Source organism: Argentina silus (genome assembly GCF_951799395.1).
Source record: "Argentina silus genome assembly, chromosome: 22".
In the NCBI taxonomy this organism is placed as follows: Eukaryota; Metazoa; Chordata; class Actinopteri; order Argentiniformes; family Argentinidae; genus Argentina; species Argentina silus.
In genome coordinates, this window is record NC_139676.1 from 6,778,033 (window position 1) to 6,799,525 (window position 21,493).

At 46.0% G+C, this 21,493-nt stretch overlaps 1 protein-coding gene across 9 annotated transcripts; it reads right to left on the reverse strand.

Annotated features, from left to right (window-relative positions):
* Nucleotides 1-5,360: 5,360 nt before the first annotated feature.
* Nucleotides 5,361-21,465, reverse strand: pecam1b (platelet and endothelial cell adhesion molecule 1b). 9 transcript variants are annotated; one of them, XM_083694000.1, is made up of 15 exons: nucleotides 21,341-21,465; nucleotides 21,041-21,064; nucleotides 18,937-19,233; nucleotides 18,276-18,560; nucleotides 17,623-17,892; nucleotides 17,038-17,316; nucleotides 16,182-16,463; nucleotides 15,382-15,657; nucleotides 14,119-14,220; nucleotides 13,972-14,002; nucleotides 13,683-13,762; nucleotides 10,011-10,097; nucleotides 8,895-8,951; nucleotides 7,243-7,265; nucleotides 5,361-5,716 (listed from the first exon to the last, which is right to left on the reverse strand). In XM_083694000.1, exons 1-15 carry the CDS (start codon nucleotides 21,393-21,395, stop codon nucleotides 5,576-5,578), a joined length of 2,289 nt encoding a protein of 762 aa, XP_083550126.1. In that variant the 5' UTR covers nucleotides 21,396-21,465; the 3' UTR covers nucleotides 5,361-5,575. The 9 variants fall into 9 exon arrangements, 8 of the variants coding, with proteins under 8 accessions (XP_083550126.1, XP_083550127.1, XP_083550133.1 ...); XM_083694001.1 differs by lacking the exons at nucleotides 21,041-21,064; nucleotides 21,341-21,465 and adding an exon at nucleotides 20,198-20,616; XR_014554881.1 differs by lacking the exons at nucleotides 5,361-5,716; nucleotides 7,243-7,265; nucleotides 13,683-13,762 and having other exon boundaries at nucleotides 8,900-8,951.
* Nucleotides 21,466-21,493: the final 28 nt, after the last annotated feature.

A 21,493-nucleotide genomic window follows, 5' to 3' on the forward strand; every position in this document is an offset into this window, starting at 1 on the left:
TTATCAGGTTGAAAGCTGTTCGTGTTGAATTTTGACTGGACCACAGCTGAGCCTACCTGGAAGTGAAACGGTCAATGGCTGTCTGGATGTGTTGTTTGCATTCCTCTCGTGCCGCTATTGCTATGTGAGAATTCTTTACAGAAAGAACAAACATCTGTAATCACCTCTGACAATGACGAGGCGAGGTAGAAAAGGTTTCATTACACAAGGGGATGACATTGTGCTACACTGGCGCTTTCAGGCACGAGTTGGGATGCTGAAAGATAAGCATCAAGCTAACCACATTTATGAGCTGCAGTAAAAGTCAAATAAAAATGATTGAATTACAGTTACATATTATTGTGTTTATTACTCATTCATGATGACGCAATACAATATGGCTTTTACAGTATGATATAACAATATAGTTATTATACTAATTATAATAATAAGTACAATCATTGCAGTTTTGTACATAGGTGCCATATAATCGCATGTTAGATATACCATAACATACTGTATAATGATATACCAATGATGTCTTATAAGGCACTTTAAAAAAACAACCTACAACCATTTTGTTGTGTAGAACTGCCTTTTATTATTTCAAACCAGTTTTTCTTGTCCTATTCATGAATTTTAATATCATTGACTCCCTTAATTGCCTCAGTTCAAATTAATGAGTGTGATGGTTATAGCACAAGGCTACGAGTGAGTGTTTGGGACGTGTTCACAAGAGGGCAAAGTCTAACCTACCCAAGGTTCATAGGGGGTAGTTCACTACTGATATCACTCAACTGTACATGTCATAATTATACTACAAGACAAATATGCAGGGAAGATCTCCATTCATCGTGTGTGTGTGTGTGTGTGTGTGTGTGTGTGTGTGTGTGTGTGTGTGTGTGTGTGTGTGTGTGTAACGACAGTGTCATATTTCATAGTTCTCAGCTAATTTCAACTTGATTAAAAAAACCAATATATACTGTATGTTCATATGCTGCCAATTATTTCCATAACCAACAAAGTATTGTGCTTTAGATAACAAATGACTTGGTAAATTAAAATTGTTGGGGGTAGACAAACAGTGTTGCCATACATAGCATAATATCTCAGTGAGCCCCTCATAAAACTGAATTTGCATAACATAATAGGATTACGAAGATTACTGAGACAATAAAACCTCTGTCAACAGGAAGTGTAGTCAGCTTTGCCTTACAGCAATGTATACAAGTCGACCAGGAAAGAAGTGCAAACTGGCAGTTATCTGAAAGTAAAGGTCACCATTGACACACTAGTTTATTTTTTTATGGTCTACTTTAGGCCAGATTATGGTGATGTTTGTCAAACAAATATCAGCCTATTCTGAGTTTACCCTAGGTTCATTTAAACATTGCAATTTCCTTTACCCTATCCCTAACCATGTTGAAACTAAATTATCATACCCCCCCCCCCCTCCCTAGCTTCCAACAACTAATCACATAAGCATTGTGTAAAAGAGGCTAAAAGGCGTATTTCACACCCACTGTTAATGGCTTTAATGATACTAATATTTGCAGTCCCTTGCTTGATCTAAAATGCAACACCCTTCAATGTTTCACTGCATCATGTCTTTCAGACATAGTTACTTCTTCCTCCAAAATTAATACAGTCCGAGACACATACAGTAAACTCACACCTTTTCTGCTTACATGACGACACTTGTCACAAAGTGCTGAAGTAGATACTGAAATGATCTGGCCTCCTTTCATTCGCTGCCAGTAAAGCTGTCATGGCTGAGATCTGTCACACTGTTGGCTGGCTGACTTGGCAGTTTCTCACAGTCAGTTAGGCCTTGCAGGACCTGTAAGTGCTAAGCACACGCATGCCCAGACGCACACACGCATGCCCAGACGCACGCACGCACGCAGGCAGGTAGGCACACACAAACACACACGCACACCCTTACACTTATGATGAGAACAAATATTCTTTTCCACCCTGTTTCACACTCCTCACATCTACTCCCTTTTATCTTTGACAGTAATCTTCTTACTGATCTGGGGTGAAGTCTCTCCTGACCTGGTTTACACTATCCACATTTTAACCTTAAACCCTGGAGGGCAAAATAAATACTGACCCACGATCAGCAGTACCTAGAGGTAACTTCACCCTCAACTTCCTCAGAAGTACTCAGTTGCACCACACCTATTGACCACACCAATGTGTGTGTGTGTTTGTGTGTGTGTGTGTGTGTGTGTTTATGCTTATCACTCCCAGCCCCATGAGAGAGATAATCTACTGTTAATTTTATTTATAAGCAAATAGTTGAGAATGTTTGAGCTGCGTGCCTTTGCAGTGGCCAAAGTTTCCTTGTGCTGTGTCACTTCACAGTGTGTTTGGTTCCTCATTCCATGCATTACAATGAGCCTGTCCTGCAGTTTCTACCTCCACCAGCCTCCCCTGGTGTCACTTACGCCTATTAGGTCAGAGTGTGTTCCAATTCTCCACCCTTCACTCCGATGTCTGCCCACAAGCACTTTGCCTCATGCATTTAAAAGCATTTGATTGGTGCAGAGTTTCCACTCTATTCCATACACCAGTCAATTCCTTTTAAATCCATGAGGGGGAGTGTAGGGGTGTACCAGGGGAGGCTGGTGGAGGTAGAAATCGCAGGACAGGCTCATTGTAATGCATGGAATGGAATGAGCAATGGTATCATGCATTACAATGAGCCTGTCCTCCGATTTCTACCTCCACTAGCCTCCCCTGGAGTGCACACTTCAGAAGAAGAATTTGAACACAACCCTGGTTTAACAAGGGATCATCACGCAACCACCCTCCTGTCAAAGTCGGCAGAAACTGGCCAATAGTGTTCTGATATAGAAGTTCAATCAGACTACAGGAACAACTCTGGGCCCAAGTTTCTCTTGGTCAGGTTACATGGTCAGGAAAAAACCCTGGGCCCAGAGTTAAAATTAACTTTTCATCCATCCTTCAACAACACAATCTAAACAAGCAGAACATAATTATTTTACTTTCCATTTAAAATGTAACAACTAATGAAACCAGGAAATGGTCAAATTAAATAAAAGTATTCATGCAGGGGGACGGAGTCACGTCTGAAACGGCGCAGGTCAACCTCTACAGCACTTCAGCAGCGCTACGACCATTCTGCTCATATCATTCAATTAGCGCTTAATAGCTTTCCATCCAGGCAAACGTTGAAAAGTGGAGACATGACGCACATAGACCCATCACTGTGGTTTAAAAAAATAAAAAAATAAAAATGTTTTTACCCATCAGTGTGTTCTATCCTTCCATAGAAGTGGTTTCGTTCCAGCGGTTGCCATGCCAACAACGCCGACGCAGTTCCCCGTTGGCCTTGAGGTTATTGAAGTATTAGAGAGTATTTAGATTAGACGATTCTGTCTGACGCAGGTTCTGTTCTCTGGGAGATGATTCCGTAGTCATAATGAATGTGTGATGTATAATTGGACATCTGTGTCAGATGTGGACATCATTGTTTTGTCGAAATATTATTAAATCATGACCCTTATGAATGAAAGGAAATTCAGAGTCTCCCGGAGGATCCTTCAGTCCTTCTACTCTGGAGCTGTGGAGAGCATCCTGGCTGGCAACATCACCGTCTGGTACGGTAACAGCACGGCCCAGGACAGGCGAACTCTGCAAAGGGTGGTACGCCTGGCAGAAAAGACCATGGGAGCTCCAACCCCCCCTCTCCATGTCCTGTACACCAGGAGGTGTAGGACCAGAGCATACAGGATTATGAAGGACCCTCACCACCCGAAACATGGACTGTTCCAGCTGCTGCGGTCAGGAAAACGCCTCCGCTGTCATGCAGCAAAAACAGAGAGGCTAAGACTGAGTTTCTTCCCCCATGCCATCAGAATCATCAACGATGACCCCACCAGTGCCCCCCTCAAGTCACTCACACATGCACTGTCATTCTAACACATATGCACACACATAATCATCCATCTGCTATTTATATTGCTTACTGGCTATACTGTTCATATTGTTTATACTGTTTATACTGTCCATACTGTATATTTTTTAGTACTTCTATTTTATTTTATTGTATTTTAAAACTTATTGTGTTGTTGCACTACTCTGTGGCACTGTCACTTTTGCATTTCACTGTATACTTGTATGCACGTGACAAATAAAGAAATCTTGAATCTTGAATCTTGATGTAACGTGTAACATGCTAATCAACATAAAAGAAAAATACATTCTGTGAGCAAACGTGTGTGTCTGTGTGTGCACGTGTTCTAAAAGGAAAACAGGACATTCTCTCTCTCACACAATAGTTGCTAAAAATGATTTTTTTTAAAAACCCAGCATAATGATTTCAAATAAAGTGGTGCAGAAAGATTCAGCAACCAGAGGGCGCCATCCACACATCTAACATTCCACAGAGCAAATGGACAAGGAAGGTCTGCACAGTACCAGTCGTTTCCAGGCACTTGAGATGAGCACAGAAGACTGCCGCATTCTTCAATATAACCTGTGTTTTCCCTAAGGGAATATTGCCCTCTAGTGGCTGTGTTTGAGTCTTGCATTATACAAAAAGTCAGTCAAAGTGGAGAAGTCATACTTTAGTTCATACACAATATTGCAGAATACAGTGGAATTACCTAACAATACCATCCATGACACTCAAAGTCTGACGTTACTCTGAATATATAGCATAGTATGTTGATCGTAAGTGATGCCAATAAAACGATTTGCAACACAATGATTAATTTCATTAGTTTTAAACTCACATTTTAACCTCACAATAGAGAGCTCAGAACAGCCTCTGTGAGTCACTTTCAACTTTCACATCTTTCCTCTCCAACTTTTGACACACTTGGATTCCTCCCGGCAGGAAGTGACATCATGGATATGATTTCTATCCCACAGTGCCGAGCAGTTGGAGATGGCCCGCTCCTGTTTGCCTTCTGTCATCTTTTTCCATGGTGTGATAATGGGATGGTCCGAGTGTGTGTGTGTGTGTGTGTGTGTGTGTGTGTTGTGTGTGTGTGTGTGTGTATTTAAGGCGTGGGGCCCACTCTAGTGACAGTTATCGACTACATGCACGCACACACGCAGCGGAAGCCTGCAGGGGGGATTTTCCCTGTCATTATGACAGTGTAACGGTCACACTGTCCACTTAGGAGATCAAAGGGGAGTCAATGTAAACAGTGGTGGAGGGAGGTAGGGAGAGGGAAGGGGTGGAGCAGGGAGGGAGGGAGGGAGAGGGAAGGGGTGGAGCAGGGAGGGAGGGAGGGAGGGAGGGGGAGGGAGGGAGGGAGAGGGAAGGGGTGGAGCAGGGAGGGAGAGGCCATCCCAACTGACCTATAGACCAGGAGGAGGCCTGTGACCCATGACGTGTGATTTGTAAGTTTATTTGCTTTATTCAACTTAAACAATGAACGATATCTACAACTTACATAGGCATCAATCATTTTATCAATTGGGCAAAACATGCTAAAAATACAAAAAACACACAAAATACAACATAATGGACAGAGAGGGAGATAGAGATAGGCACACAGGGGGGTCTGGTTATGATATGGGGGAGGGGGTCCCAGTGAAAACTTGCAGAGGTCTTTTACTCCACAGGCACAGGAAGGTCATGGTGGTTAAATCCTGGCTGGTCATGGTTGAACTCTGGTTGGTTGTGGTCGATTTCTGGTTTGTTGTGGTGAGGTTCAGGTTGGTCACAGTTGAGGTCAGCATACTCCACTGAACCCTGTTGAAAGACAAGGGGAAGATTCTATTGAAGACTGTCACAATAGCTCAGCATTCTATTAAAGACAGTCACAATAGCTCAACATTCTATTAAAGACTGTCACAATAGCTCAACATTCTATTAAAGACTGTCACAATAGCTCAACATTCTATTAGACAAGTCACAATAGCTCAGCATTCTATTAAAGACTGTCACAATAGCTCAACATTCTATTAAAGACTGTCACAATAGCTCAACATTCTATTAGACAAGTCACAATAGCTCAGCATTCTATTAAAGACTGTCACAATAGCTCAACATTCTATTAAAGACTGTCACAATAGCTCAACATTCTATTAGACAAGTCACAATAGCTCAACATTCTATTAAAGACTGTCACAATAGCTCAACATTCTATTAAAGACTGTCACAATAGCTCACCACAAACCAACCCTGTGTCTTTTATGTGTGAGGGAATCAACCCTCTTTAGCCCATCATGTCATATCCTGAGCTCATTATGTCACATTCCCCTCTGTAACAGATAACAGACAACCCTGCCTGCCCTGCCCTGCCCCCCAGTGCCCTCAGTACCAAATATGGACAGTGATGTGTGTGTGTGTGTGTGTGTCCAGAACTGCATGTTCAATGAGTTTTATGTATTTGAAAAATGAATAATTGTACATACAAAAACGTTATGGTCTGGGTACTAGTCTGGGCCAGTGGTGATTCACTCATTTCACTGTCAATGCCTTGGTCCTGTATGTCAGCTGTCTGTGTGTTGGTTGTCCATGTATGATGCCACTGTAGCCCTCAACAAATTGCTCTAAGGCGATAAGTTGTATGGCATCTTATCATGTTGTATTGTACCGTTGCCTAGTAAGGACAGTGTGACAGTTGGGATGTGCGCAGGGCAGGGCAGGGCAGGGCAGGGCGGGGCAGGGCAGGGCGGGGCAGGGCGGGGCGGGGCAGGGCGAGGGCAGGCCGTGGAGGTATAATTTGACTGGGGCCCGAGCAGGGGAGGCTGGTGGAGGTAGAAATCCTCCACCAGCCTCCCCTGGGCCAGCTAGCTGAGCTGAGCTGATGTTGCAGCCCGATAGGGAAGGAAGCCCCAGCCCAGTCTCCTTTGTTCTAGTGTGGAAACTCTGACTGCTGCTTCCCTCTCTGGAACAGACCAATTACTCCACTGTCCCAGGGAGAGAGGCCTGGCACAGGGAGAGAGGTCTGTAGGGGGCCTGGCCCAGGGAGAGAGGCCTGGCCCAGGGAGAGAGGTCTGTAGGGGGCCTGGTCCAGGGAGAGAGGCCTGTAGGGGGGGGGGGGGGGAATGGAGCCTGACCAACACTTACCTCTCTGGAACAGACCAATTGTTTCACTGTCCCAGAGAGATGGAGAGAGAGAACAGAGGTGAGACTGGGGTGAAGGCAGGAGAGGGGAGAGGATGGTGGGGGGGTAGAAGGAGGGGGAGAGGGAAAGAAAGGAAGAGTGATGGAGAGAGAGGAAAGGAGATGGAATGGGGGAGTAGAGTAGGCCTAGATTTGCAGCTACTTACATAGCCATGGTGATCGTCTGCACCTGGGGAAACAACAAGACACATGATCAGAACAGTAAGGACAGCCTTGAAGTACATTATGATGGTGACATCACATGTGTGTGTGTGTTTGTGTGTGTGTATGTGTACCTCTGCGTGTGCTCATGCGTTTCCGTTTCCATTCATTCCTCCACATTCTGAAGGCATTCAATACTCAGCTGGCGTCCTCTGAAGTTATTCATTACTCATCTGACAGTTATGATCGGCATTGTAGACTCACCTGCACCCTTGCTGCAGAACCTATTGTCCTAACACAGCTGTTGTACTCCCTCCCTGTGTGTGTGTGTGTGGTCTGTACTTCCTCCCTACCGTCAACCTAAACACTCCCTACATCCCACATCCCCCCACCATGAGACAGAGGCCCTGTCAGGAGACAACCCCTGGCTCCTACTCACGATAGGCATAAGCATGACGGGGACGGTCCCACCTAACCCTATCAGAGTGCAAGACGGAGATCAGCGGAGGCTGGTGGAGGTAGAAATCGGAGGACAGGCTGATTGTAATGCATGGAATGGAATGAGGAACGGTATCAAACACGTGTTACTAAGTACCATCAAATACATATTTAATGATTTAAAAACAAGTGTCTAGAGGTCATTTCTGGACAGGACTAGAGTTCCAAACTAATCAAGAACAATGGTACAATGTTGTAGAATTCTCATTTTAAACACATGCAGGGTTAGTCTGACACTAACTGCTTCACTGACAGGAACATCTGGGTAAATAGGCTCTTATAACAGGAAGTTCCTGCTAGGAGAAACAGGAAATGGTCACCTTGCTGCTCTGGCTGTTCTGGATACAGTCATGACCATAGAAATAGAATGAGTAGAACAGACACGTCCATTCAAATCAACATTCCATGGTGGGTGTACCGGCGGCCATCTTTAGGTATACCATTTGGAAGTTTTTAGTTTCCAGCTTTACGAACAACCAACTCAACTCAACTGACGTTGGAATGTTCAGTCAAAAGATGCTTAGTTGCTATGGTGCCGCCTCTGAATGTTCAGCTTCTCTCTGTGTTCTACAGATGCAGCGACAATGATTACCATGGCAATTATGTATTAGAATTCCATGGCGTCCATCTTTTGGTGCACTCTGCAAATTGCCATGTTCTGAGGCAGCACGTCGGTTCTATTCATTCTATTTCAATGGTAATGATCATACCTCCTCTTTCTCCACTGCTTGTGGATGGAGTGAGTCACCCCCATGTCATGAAGTTATTTGACATCGAAATAATATATATAATGGTTGTGTCAATAATGCTGTCTACTACTTTGTCAGTCAGTTTGAAGTAAGAGCATGTCATCTGTGACTCTAGCTAATAAAATGCTTTGACACCGAATGAAAAGTGTGATATGAATTCAACCCATGGAGGTTGTGAACACAGTTTTTCTTTCAAATTGAAATGTTGTTTAGATTTATAATAAAAAGGAAAGGTTGTGTCTCTGCTCAAGGTCTAAGTATGGACTGCAGTATGAGCGCGTTTCAGGGGAGGCTGGTGGGCGTAGAAATCGGACATTCCTCATTCCATTCCATGCATTACAATAACCCCGCCATCTGATTTCTACCTCCACCAGCCTCACCTGGTGTGTTTGTGGGGTAGTTGGACTCACCTGGTGGAGAGTTCTGGAGCTCACTGTAAACTGTGTCTGTGCCTTTCTTCAGTGGGACTGCACAACAGAGAGACAACAACACAACAGAACAACCTTCACTACACAAACAACACTTGAATACTATGAAGACACTCACAACAGTTAATAACAAGGTTACTAGAAGTACCGCTGCTACACACTGTCATGAAGACGCTCACAGATATCAGAAAAGCCAGCAAACAGCCAACTATCAACATATTACATTTGTATAATTACATTAGAATTCTTATGACATTTAATTGTTATTATGTTATAACTATTATCAGTTGCATTTTACGGTCATTTTATTGGATATTAAAGACATTTGAACATTTGGACTGCTGGATATTAAAGACATTTCATCTGATAGACGAACTGTCAATTCAAACCTATGGGGGTCTAGGCAGGGAGGGAGGGAGGGTGTGTGTGTGTGTAGTAGGGTGTGTGTGTGTAGTAGAAACTACTACAAGTGCAGGATGGGGGGGGGGGGGGGGGGTCTGTCCAGCAATTAGTTCAGCCCTTCCTGTTTATACACTGAGAGATGGTTCTAGAAGCCTAGTCACCGTGGTCACTGCAACTTGGAGACATCTTAATTATGGGGTAATTAGGCCCCTCCCAGGAAGTGCTGGAGCTCTTGTCTTATCAGCTGAAGAATGTCGGCAATACAAAGGCTTGGTGGTTTTGGCTGAGAGATATAAGCTGGAGGGAGAGAGAATGGGCGAGAGAGGAGGACAGAGAGAGGGAGAGATAGAGAGACAGAGAGAGAGATAGTCACAGAGAGAGAGAGAGAGAGAGAGAAATACAGAGAGGGAGAGAAATACAGAGAGGGAGAGGGAGGAACAGCCCAAGAGGGAGAGATAGAGAGAGAGAGCGAGAGAGAGGGAGGGAGAGAAGGAAGTAAAAGAGAGATATAGAGAGGAGAATGAGAGCTAAAGGCAACTGTGAGAGAATGATGGAGAGATGGAGAGATAGAGAGAGCTGGTCTGGTACAGTGTGTCAAGTGATGTCTTTTGCTGGTGCTACACGACCTTTTACGATTCAGTTTCCTGACATAGGTGTGTGTGTGTGTGTGTGTGTGTGTGTGTGTGTTAGGATCACCTCTAGCAGGATCTACAGGCTGGGGATGAACCACCTCAGTGTACTCCACATCAGATTCATTGGACGTTCCACTGCTCTCATCGCTGCCTAAATAAGAACAACAATCACAAACATTCCATCACAAACCATAACAATGTCCATCTTTTATGAGTGGTGTATGAAGTCCTTTATGAGTGGTGTATGAAGTCCTTTATGAGTGGTGTATGAAGTCCTTTATAGTGGTCAATGACGTCTCATCTGTGTCTGCCAGCCTCTCACTCCAGTCACTGGCCTGTCCACTCCCACTACATGACACAGAGACCTCAACACCCACATCAAAGCCCCCGCAGCAGGACAGGAAACACGTCATTCTTAATGCTCTGTGAGCCGTCTCTTATAGTTTCTCACGGTAGATGCTATTTTGACTGGACCGAAATGTAGTCTCAGAGCACAAGAAGTGTGATGTTTGTCTACATCTAGAGACTTCCATCCACCAGTTTTGAATCAATGGGGCCTTTACTTGTGGCAAATGTAGAAGCACCTTGTAAAACAACCAAATAACAAATGGCCTAGTTGTACACTCCAGGAGAGGCTGGTGGAGGTAGAAGTTGGGGGATGGGCTCATTGTAATGCATGGAATGGAATAAGGAATGGTATTATATCATTCCTGATTTCATTCCATGAATTACAATGAGCCTTTCCTCCGATTGAGCCTTACCTCCACCGGCCTCCCCTGTAACAAAGGAGGGGAGCGTATCAGGCTTCTGTCCTCTCCTCTCCTCAGAACAGTTGTTCTGGTGCCCTGTGCAGTCAGGACACGGTTGAGTCAACAACAACCCTAACCCACAATCATCCCCCAGCACAAGGACCTTCCCATTCCTACTTCCTAGTATTAAATGCAACACCTGATTGTATTCAGCTCCACTGGAACTGATTCATTTCCTCCACCTGCTGCATGCATTAACACTGAAACAAACAGTCTACACACACACACACACAAACACATACACGGCCACAAACATACAGACGTGCACACACACACACACACACACACACACACACACACAGACACAATATTCAGTCGCACACAGACACGCAGACAGATGCGCACGCGTACGCGTACACACACACACACAATCTTCTAGATGGCTCATGCCAACAGAGGAAGTTCCTTGCAGACTCTATTCAGTTATGCAATTGTTATTCAGCTATTCAGCCAATCAAGGCAGACTCCTGCTAGCACACTCCTCGTTGGGTGTTGTGTCTAAAAGGGCAGCCAACATATTCATGTGGATAAAGAGCAGGGGAGGCTGGTGGAGGTAGAAATCAGAGGACGGGCTCATTGTGATGCATGGAATGGAATGAGGAATGGTCTCAAACGTGTGATCGTGCTCATCGTAATCAAACATTATAATGATCCCGATATCTACAGTACCTCCACTAGCCTCCCCTGATAAAGAGAGAGAGACATTCTTGAATCAGCCATGTATCTAATATGCCATACATTTTATGGACTGACACTGGCTAGACACTGGGACTGACTAATGTAGTAACACAGACATAGATAATAATAATAATAATAATAATAATAATAATATAACACAGGCCTACTGCAGTGGAGGCTGGTGAAGATAGGCATTGGAGGGCTCATTGTTATTTATGGAATGGAATGAGGAATGGTATTTCCACTCCTCATTCTATCCCATGCATTACCACGAGCCCGTCCTCCGAATTCTACATCCACCAGCCTCCCCTGTTGTAAACATCAGCTGATAGGAACACTCCCCTAACCCACATTTTCGTTGGCATGTACCTACAGCAGAAATTATGTGGTCTGAGTCTCTCCGAAACAAAACGCACAGTATAGACATCGCTAAATAAAAACAAACCGTTTATTCTACAAGTGCTTCTTCCAATCCATCAATTGATCAACCAAAAATATATACACACATTTCTTCTATTGATGATTGTATATAGTGTATCACATCTACACATAGACACATCCACAAGACAACAGACACATGGACTAGTTACTGTACATCATTCAGTAAAAAAACATGCAGTCGGACAGACAGATGGACAGACAGACATATTGATGAAAACAAAGACAGTAATGATGATTATGATATGAAACAACAGTAGACTGCAGGCGGAGGGGAGAGGGAGCAACGGGGTCGAAGGTCACGTCTGAGCTCCTTCCTTGGCGGCCATCTTGTTGAAATGGAGAGTGATTCCCCCCAGTTCATCCCCACCCCCCCGTGTCCTCGAACATTATGTCAGCACAACATCAAAGAGAAGACAACGTACAAAAGTGTTTGTTTTCGAAACAAACATATTTTCAAAGGAAGACATTTCGGGCATTTTTCTTCTAAAAGTCCCCATGTTTTAACTTGAGCCACAATTCCAATTGTTGTTGTTCTTTAATTTCACTCGTCCTTTTTGAGCTGAGTGGCTTTTCTAATCCTCAAAGTATGCTTTCGATTTTCTATTTTGTTGTTTAAAACGTTCATTCGTTCAAGCCACTCCCACTGCGGGCTTCACTACACTGTTGCCGGGATACTGTAGCTGCTCCTGTTGCTGATGTCAGCAGGAAGTGATGTCACACTATCTCTTGTCCCATTGGTCGCTCTCCCCTCCGTGCCGTCATAGTGTGGCGCTGCGTCTGGAAGAAGATGACAATATGGCCACTCTCAACAATCTCTCACAACACAATCTGTACCCTGCACACAATCTCTCACAACACCTGTCAGACAATCTGTACCCAGTGCATAATCTCACAACACCTTTCACACAATCTGTATCCTGTACACAATCTCTCACAACACCTTTCACACAATCTGTACCCCGTACACAATCTCTCACAACACCTGCACCGAGGTGAAGTTGCTGATCTAGGATCAGCTTAGCCTCCTCACGTACTAACCGTAACCATATTAGGAGGGGAACGTACAACTGACACACACACACACACACACACACACACACACACACACACACACACACACACATTGTCTGTACACTTTATTTAGAATGTTTGCTTCAGCTCTGAACAATTGTATACAAGGAAGATCCTATTTATCATCCTACTAAACATACTGTGCAGACACACACACTCTCTTTCTCTCTCTCTGAACCTCTGACACATCCTCTCACATGCATTCCAAATTGCTCACGTACAGGATGTCTCTCTTAGACAATGCCTTTCTGTTCCAGGAAAATGTGTGGGTGTGTGGGTGTGTGTGTGTGTGTGTGTATGTGTGTGTGTGTGTGTGTGTGCAACAATTTCAGTTATGTAAACAAAGCTACCTAGGTTAATCTCAGAGACGAACCCTGCATGCACACAGTAGGGACGGCATGGTAAGGAGTGAGTATATGGACCGGCGTACAGAAGACATTAGAAATGGCGGTTCCAAAACCATGCTAGGGCTAAGAACATGCTATGGGCTAGGATGAAGTAGAACCAACCACGGCGGGGTGAGATATCGACAGTTAGGTCCGGTTTCCCAGACACAGATTAAGCCTAGACCTTGACTAAATCAAATTTTCAGTAAAAACCCCCCCAATTTAATGTGACTTAATCTGGGAAACCGGACCTGAATGTCTGCTCTGGTATGAGTCATGACGATTGTTAAACATGACGGTGGTTAAGGTCAAGGGTCGAACAGGAGAGAGGTGGAAGAGGTGGCCTAGTACCTTTTGGTGCGTTATAAACCTCTGTGTCGTGGGTGAGACTCACGGTTAGAGAGTCATCAGATTTAGGGCTCGAAGGCTTTCTGAGGAACCATGAAAATAAAGTCATCGTTGGCACTGGCGCGCACATACACACGCGCGCTTACACACACATGCGCCTACACACACGCGCAGGTAACCACACGCGCGCCGACACACAGGCGCACGCGTACACACACACACACACACACACACTCACTCACTCACTCATTTTTAGATTGTTCAGAGGAATGAAATATTCAAGCCAACTCACACTGACAGCTCAGCAGCCGTGTCTCTTTTACCTGTACGATGGAGAGAAGAGGTGAGAGGAGAAGAAAAGAGAGGAGGAGAGGGGATTTCATACGTAGTCAAACACGAGAGGCCCGTGTTGCAGCTGGAGGACTGTAGGTCTCTCTACCTCTCTTGGCCCTGAAACGCAGGACGCAGGCCAGGACCAACACAGTGACCAGCAGGAGGCACGACGCCACCACCAGACCCTTCTTCCATAACGCCATCTTCACTGTAGGGGGGGGGGGGGGGGGGGGGTGGAGTGGTAAGAGAAAGGGTGAGGAAGAGAGAGAGAAAAAGGGAGAGAGAGATAGAGGTCATTAAAAACGTGAAGAGACAAACTGCTCCGTTCTGCCACCTCCTCTCAGGAACTGAAGTGTTCCCCCCATCCCTCCCCCTCTCCTCCCATCCCTCCCCCATCCTGTCATTCAGCTACATCTTAACTGTCCCTCCTAAAGACCTCTTCATCCCCACTACCCCCCTGTACAAGTTTCTCTCCTGTAAATAACTCTTCCTTCTTCTAGCTTTGTGACTGCCAATGGCCCCTGGTCCTAGTATAGATTACTTTATCTTATGATGACTGATGGACAGATGATTCACTTACTTAGACAAATGTATTTGTCGTAAGTCGCTTTGGATGAAGGCGTCTGCTAAATGCCATAAATGTAATGTAAATGTAATAGCAGTAGCAGTTGTGTAGGGCTTGGCAGTGGGCATGCTGGGTCTAATGAAGACTCTGGCTAATGAGAGCTAGCCATCGCAGGCTGTGGACTGTGTGACTGTATGCATAACCCCTCACCTTCTACAGTGTTACATCTGTTAACTCCTGACATTGTTAGTGTTAGTTGTAAGTGTGTGTGTGTGTATCAATGTATGTGTGTGTGTGTGTGTCTATCCATAACCCCTCACCTTCTACAGTGATCTGTTAACTCCTGACATTGTTAGTGTTAGTTGTAAGTGTGTGTGTGTGTGTGTGTGTGTGTGTGTGTGTGTGTATCAATGTATGCGTGTGTGTGTCTATCCATAACCCCTCACCTTCTACCAAGATCTGTTAACTCCTGACATTGTTAGTGTTAGTTGTAAGTGTGTGCGTGTGTGTGTGTGTGTGTGTGTATCAATGTATGTGTGTGTGTATCTATGTGTGTGTGTGTGTGTGTGTATCTATGTGTGTGTGTGTGTGTGTGTGTGTGTGTGTCTGTCCATAAGCCCTCACCTTCTACAGTGATCTGTTGACTCTTGACATTGTTAGTGTTAGTTGTAAGTGTGTGTGTGTGTGTGTCTGTCCATAAGCCCTCACCTTCTACAGTGATCTGTTGACTCTTGACATTGTTAGTGTTAGTTGTAAGTGTGTGTGTGTGTGTGTGTGTGTGTGTGTCTGTCCATAACCCCTCACCTTCTACAGTGATCTGTTGACTCTTGACGTTGTTAGCGTAGTTGTAGGCCTCACAGTAGTAGGCCCCGCTGTCCTGCTTCCCCACGACCTTCACCCGGTGGTCCTCGCTGGCGCTGACTGACGTGGTGGTGAACAGGGGCTGGGCGGTACCGACCCGGTACCACTTGAAGGTGACGGGCCGACTGCCGTCAACGCTACAGATCAGGTACATCTCGTTGCCCTCGGCGATGTCCGTCTGGGCCGGGAGGGTACTGAGTATTGGGTTTGATAGAGGCACTGGGGGAGGGAGAGGGAGAGGGGGGGAGGGGACAGGGGTAGGGGAGGGGAGGGGAGGGGAGAAGAGGAGAGGGGAGGGGAGGGGGGGAGGGGAAGAGGAGCAAAAAGTGAAGTGGAGGTGGATGCTCTGATATGCCTTGCAAGGTCATGCAAGGTCAGATAGTTAAAGGGGAAGTTCAGTAGTTTTTCTGGAGATTTGAAGACATTTTGATGACATCTATCTATGACGTCATCTATCTATAGACAGTGTGAGGGTCCCCTCACCTCCTACTGTTTCAGGTTAAAAAGGTTCAAATCAAAACACTTTTTGTCAATTGTGAGGGAGAAAAAATGTACGCACTTCCCCTTTAAAGGCTGCAATCTTACCCACACCATCAGGAATATATACAATTATATATTATCCAGGGGAGGCTGGTGGAGGTAGAAATCGGAGGACAGGCTCAGTGTGATGCATGGGATAGAATAAGGAATGGTAGCTTCACTAATATATACTAGTAGCAGGGTTATAAGGGGTTATAACTCACCTGTGACAGAGGCATTGAGCCTGATGCTGAGGACAGGGTCCATGTTGGGTTTGTTCTGGGCGTCGCAGTAGTACGACAGCAGGTCCTCCTGCTGCAGGATGGTGATGGTGAAGAGGGCCTCCTGTTGGAGCTGCGCCACAGTGCTCTGGTTGAGCGGGGTGTACTTCCTCCACAGGGTGTAGGTGATGGGGAGGCTGCCGCGGTCCGAGAGACAGCGCACCACGAACGAACGGCCCACCACCACCCTGTCCATCGCAGTGATGACGGGTTTGCTGACCAGAACTGGACACGCACGCGCACACACAGGCACACAGACAACCAGACACACACACAGGCACACAGACAGGCAACCAGACAACCAGACACACACACAGGCACACAGACAACCAGACACACACACAGGCAACCAGACACACACACACAGGCAACCAGACAACCAGACACACACACAGGCAACCAGACAACCAGACACACACACAGGCACACAGACAACCAGACACACACACAGGCAACCAGACAACCAGACACACACACAGGCACACAGACAACCAGACACACACACACAGTCAACCAGACAACCAGACACACAGGCAACCAGACACACACACAGACACACACAGCAGGAGGGGAGGTGAAAACTACAGAAGAATTTCTCACAAAATCACATTTATTTTGCCACAACAAATTAAAAGACTGGGCTATGGCTATCAAATCTCCTAACAGTAGAATAAATTCATCACTTCTTCAAACTCAGATGACAAACCATGAGTGCCACAGACAAGCTTTACACACACACACACACACACACACACACACACACACACACACACACACACACACACACACACACACACACCTTTAGTTTTAACGACCAGCTCGTCACTGTACTTGGAGATCATCTTGGCTTCGGCTCGACAGGTGTATTTGCCGGTGTTGGACAGACTCCCAGGGGCGACGTATATTCCGTTAAAGCTGCCTGGCGTCAGCAGATAGCCATCTCTAAAGAGGGAGTACCTCACATCACCAGCGCTGATCTTCTCTGACGAGTAGTTGGCACTTTTGCACCTCAGGGTGAATTTGTCCTTCTCAAACACCTCCAACGGATACATGGTCAGAACCGGGGAGCTGAACAGCTCTGTTGGGTTGATCAAGAAAACACAACTTGGTTATTGTGAACAACGCCGTCAAAAGCCATCTGAATATGTCAAAAACATGGTTGGGATATTCGTTAAGCTCATTGGTTGGTGGTTTCAGATAATGTAGTACAACATGGAATAGAATCATTGTGAATACAAACGTCGAAGTCGGGTTCGAAACCGATAAAACTAAGAACAACCACTGGTTAACCTGCTTTTCCGGCAAGATAACACATTCTACCTCACAAGACCCGCCGCATTCTAGAACGCTCTTCTGGAACCCTTTGGATCCAACCGCCACTCACCAGCAACGGTCAGAGATTCCGACGCTTTCTTTGTGACATCTCCGACCTCCAAGATGCACTCAAATTCCCCAGAGTCGGTGGCCTTGGCCTGCATGGTGTGGTTGGCCGTGGCGTTCCCTGTGCTGAGGAGCTTCTGGCCTTTGCTGAGGTAGACCTTGAGGCCTGAGCTGTCGCGGAGGCGACCGCTGACGCTGCAGAACAGGTCGAGGGTGTCTCCTTCGATGATCTTCGCCTGGGGCCGGATGGTGATGACAGGAGTGATGAAGAGTTCTGGCGGGGGAAGCAGAGGGAGAGGTGGGCTGAGATAGAGAGACATTGTAGAGAGACCAGGGGAGGCTGGTGGAGGTAGAAATTGGCGGGCGGGCTCATTGTAATGCATGGAATGGAATGAGGAATGGTATGAAACACGTGTGTCCTCCGATTTCTACCTCCACCAGCCTCCCCTGACAGAGATGTGCAGAGAAGAGCCCACAAAGGAAAATAAAGTGACTTCAGAGGACTGTACCATCCATCCATCCATCCATCCATCCACCCACCCATTCCTCTATCAATCCATCCATCCATCCATCCCTCTATCAATCCATCCATCCATCCATCCATCCATCCATCCATCCACCTACCCACCCACCCATCCCTCCACCCCACCCCCTCACCTTTCACACTGATGGTGGTGGTATTGCTGGCGTTGGAGCGTACAGAGTCAGGCAGCAGGATCACGGCGTAGCTGCAGCTGAGCTTCTTGATGCCCACGGCGGTGAACTTCAGCTTGGCCACCACGTGGTCCGTGGTGTGGGTCAGGTCTTCGTGGATCTCCTGGGAGCCGTCGAAGAAGTAGAACATGAGAGTACCCGTCTCCTCTGGAGCTGTGCAGCGCGCCATCACCTCATCTCCCTCGGTGAACACACCCTTGTTGAGGTGGAGGATGGGCGTCTGCAGGCCTGGACGGACGGAGAGATGGACGGAGAGACGGACACACACCCACAGAGGCAAATGTTATACATGTTACATATGTCCTGCGGGCTGTACTATATATCAAACTTTATCTCTCTCTCTCCCTCTATCACAAACACATGCACAGGCGCACACATACGTACACACACACATACGTACACACACACACACACACACACACACACACACACACACTCTCTCTCTCTCTCTGCCTCTCTTTAAAGGGTTATCACATTGAAACTCACACACACACACACACACACACACACTCTCTCGGGTTATCAAATTGACACAGCAACTCTCCATTGTATTTTCAATCCATTATAAAGAATGTATTGAAACATTGAGTCTAGTCACACACACCTGTCACAGTGAGTTTCTCCGTGTGGCTGCTGGAGTCCTTGCCCTGGATGGAGACCTTGCACTTGTACTTGCCCGTGTTGGCCACCCTGGCCTGGGGCAGAGGGTAGAGGAGGTCCTCTGTCAGGTTGGTATTCTTGGTGTACACCACATTATTGTCCTTGTAGATGGTGTACTCCCGTGACAGGCCGTACCCGGAGGAGCTGCTGACCACGGCCTCGCACCGCACCATCACGTCCGTCCCCCTTGTCACCTCCGCCCTGGGCTCCAGGGTCAACGTGACGCTTTTGATCGTGAACACTGGAGGAAAGAGATTCACTAGATGAACTCAGATTAGGACATTAGTCGAAGGAAACATCTTATTTTTGCGATTTAATTTGACATCAGTGTCTATGGTGTTGATACATCTCCCTGGTGTGTGTGTGTGTGTGTGTGTGTGTGTGTGTGTGTGTGTTGGGGAGGGGGGGGGGGGGTCTCCCTGAGGGGGTGGTAAGGCGCTGCAGTAAATACAGTAAGGCCCCAAAAAAGGAAGGAAAAGCACTTTGTTAAACAAATAATCCATCCCTGGGGACCCGTCTCTATTTTAGCTAACCGCCGATGTCCCCACCCAACATCACTCACTAGACCTTGATGAAACAGCCAGCTTGGCTGGGGGGGAGGGGGGGAGGGAGGGAGTGAGGGCATGGGAGAGGGAGGGAGGAAGGCAGGGGGGAGGGAGTGGGGGGGGAGAGGGCAGTGCCCCTGCTAAGTCATGCCAACCTGGGCATGAGTCACGGTAGAGTAAGTTGGGAGACAGATGTCACCAACCACACGTGACAGAAAAAACCCTTTCTTATTGAAAGAATAAGTAAGTAACAAACAGGGCAAAAATAAATTAACACGCAGTAAAAAATACATCAAAATGAAGCCTAAAATAAATTAAACATGAATTAAATTAAATTAATAAATCAATACCAAAAACACATAAAGGCACAAAACAATTCTATGCCCAAAAAAAAAGAGTAATAATATAATCTATAAATTCCCTCTCAGCATAGGGGTATCATTCATTCCAGGTGCACACATTTGCTAATCTCAGTTGAGGTGAGGATAAGGATAATCTGAGACCTCCAGTGGTCCGGTTGACTTGCTACACTGAGTGAAGGAGGTTGGGTACACACACAAAAAGCAGGATTTTCATTGCTTTTTCAGATGTCATTTGTTGATATTAATAAATGTTTGTATTAATTATTATTAATAAAACTTCAAATCAGGCCAGCCTCACCACTGTTTCAGCTGGGGTTTTCCTAAGGAAAGCGCCTGACTCTCTCCTACCCTGCTCAGGAAGACAAGGAATGGAGAGAACGAGGAGGAGGAAGAGGAGGAGGAGGAGGAGGCGTGTGACACTGCTAACAGAAGAGTTCCCAAAGCCTCCCAGCCTCATGCCACAACTTTTCCACGAAGCGGGACTCCAAAGAGTGAACAACACTGATAAGAATAACCAGGTTTGCTTCCCAGTGATACCGTCTCACTCTCTCTGTGTACTACATACTTCTAGTCCAGTTATACCATCTCTCTCTCTCTGTACTACATACTTCTAGTCCAGTTATACCATCTCTCTCTCTCTGTACTACATACTTCTAGTCCAGTTATACCATCTCACTCTCTCTGTACTACATACTTCTAGTCCAGTTATACATCTCACTCTCTCTCTCTCTGTGTACTACATACTTCTAGTCCAGTGATACACCCTCTGTCCGTGTGTACTACATATTTCTAGTCTGTTTCCAGTCAAGTTCACTGTATTAGTGTGAATGCGTCAGTGCTTCACAAGTGGGCCAACCTGTCACCCTTTAATATGACTTGTACTCTAAAACATCACTGTGGAAGTGCTAAGAGAGATAATGTACAGATAAGGAAGTACTTGCAGTCCAAAAATCCTATCTAACAAAATGTCAGCTTTAAATATAAAATAATAAAACAATAGCTGACACACAACTCCAACGCATAACATTGAACCAACACAGCTCCCATGTTTTCAATATTGGATATTCACTCAGCTGTTCAGTCGACTCTCCCTTTTTTCAAAACAATCCCAAATTAACAAAAATAGCATTTTCATACTCACAGGACTGAGCTTCTGCCACTTGACCTGGACGGAGACGGACATGGAACATAAGAAGAAAAAAAAAAAAAAAAACATACAGAATATTAACGTTACGTCAACGGCACATCCCCCCCCCCCAATTCAAAAATCCTTGTGCCGTATCGTGGGATAGAAGGGCACAGGAAGAGCAAAAGGAAGAGCCATTTCCATTGTAATACATGTGAGAAATAAATCACTCCTCTGTTCTATTCTATTCTATTCTATAATCCATTCCCAAAGGTGCAGTAGTAGACCATAGATGATCCCCACAGGTGTCCTTACAGGTGAGGAGAGTGGAGGTGAGGAGGAGCAGGAGGAGGTGGAGGTGGAGGCCCATTCTGGGTCTAGGTGAGGGGACTGATGAGGCTTCTGCCTGGGGGCTCCCGCTGCTCTGTTGGCTGGATCGTCTGAAGGGACTGGAGCTCTGGAGGTGGA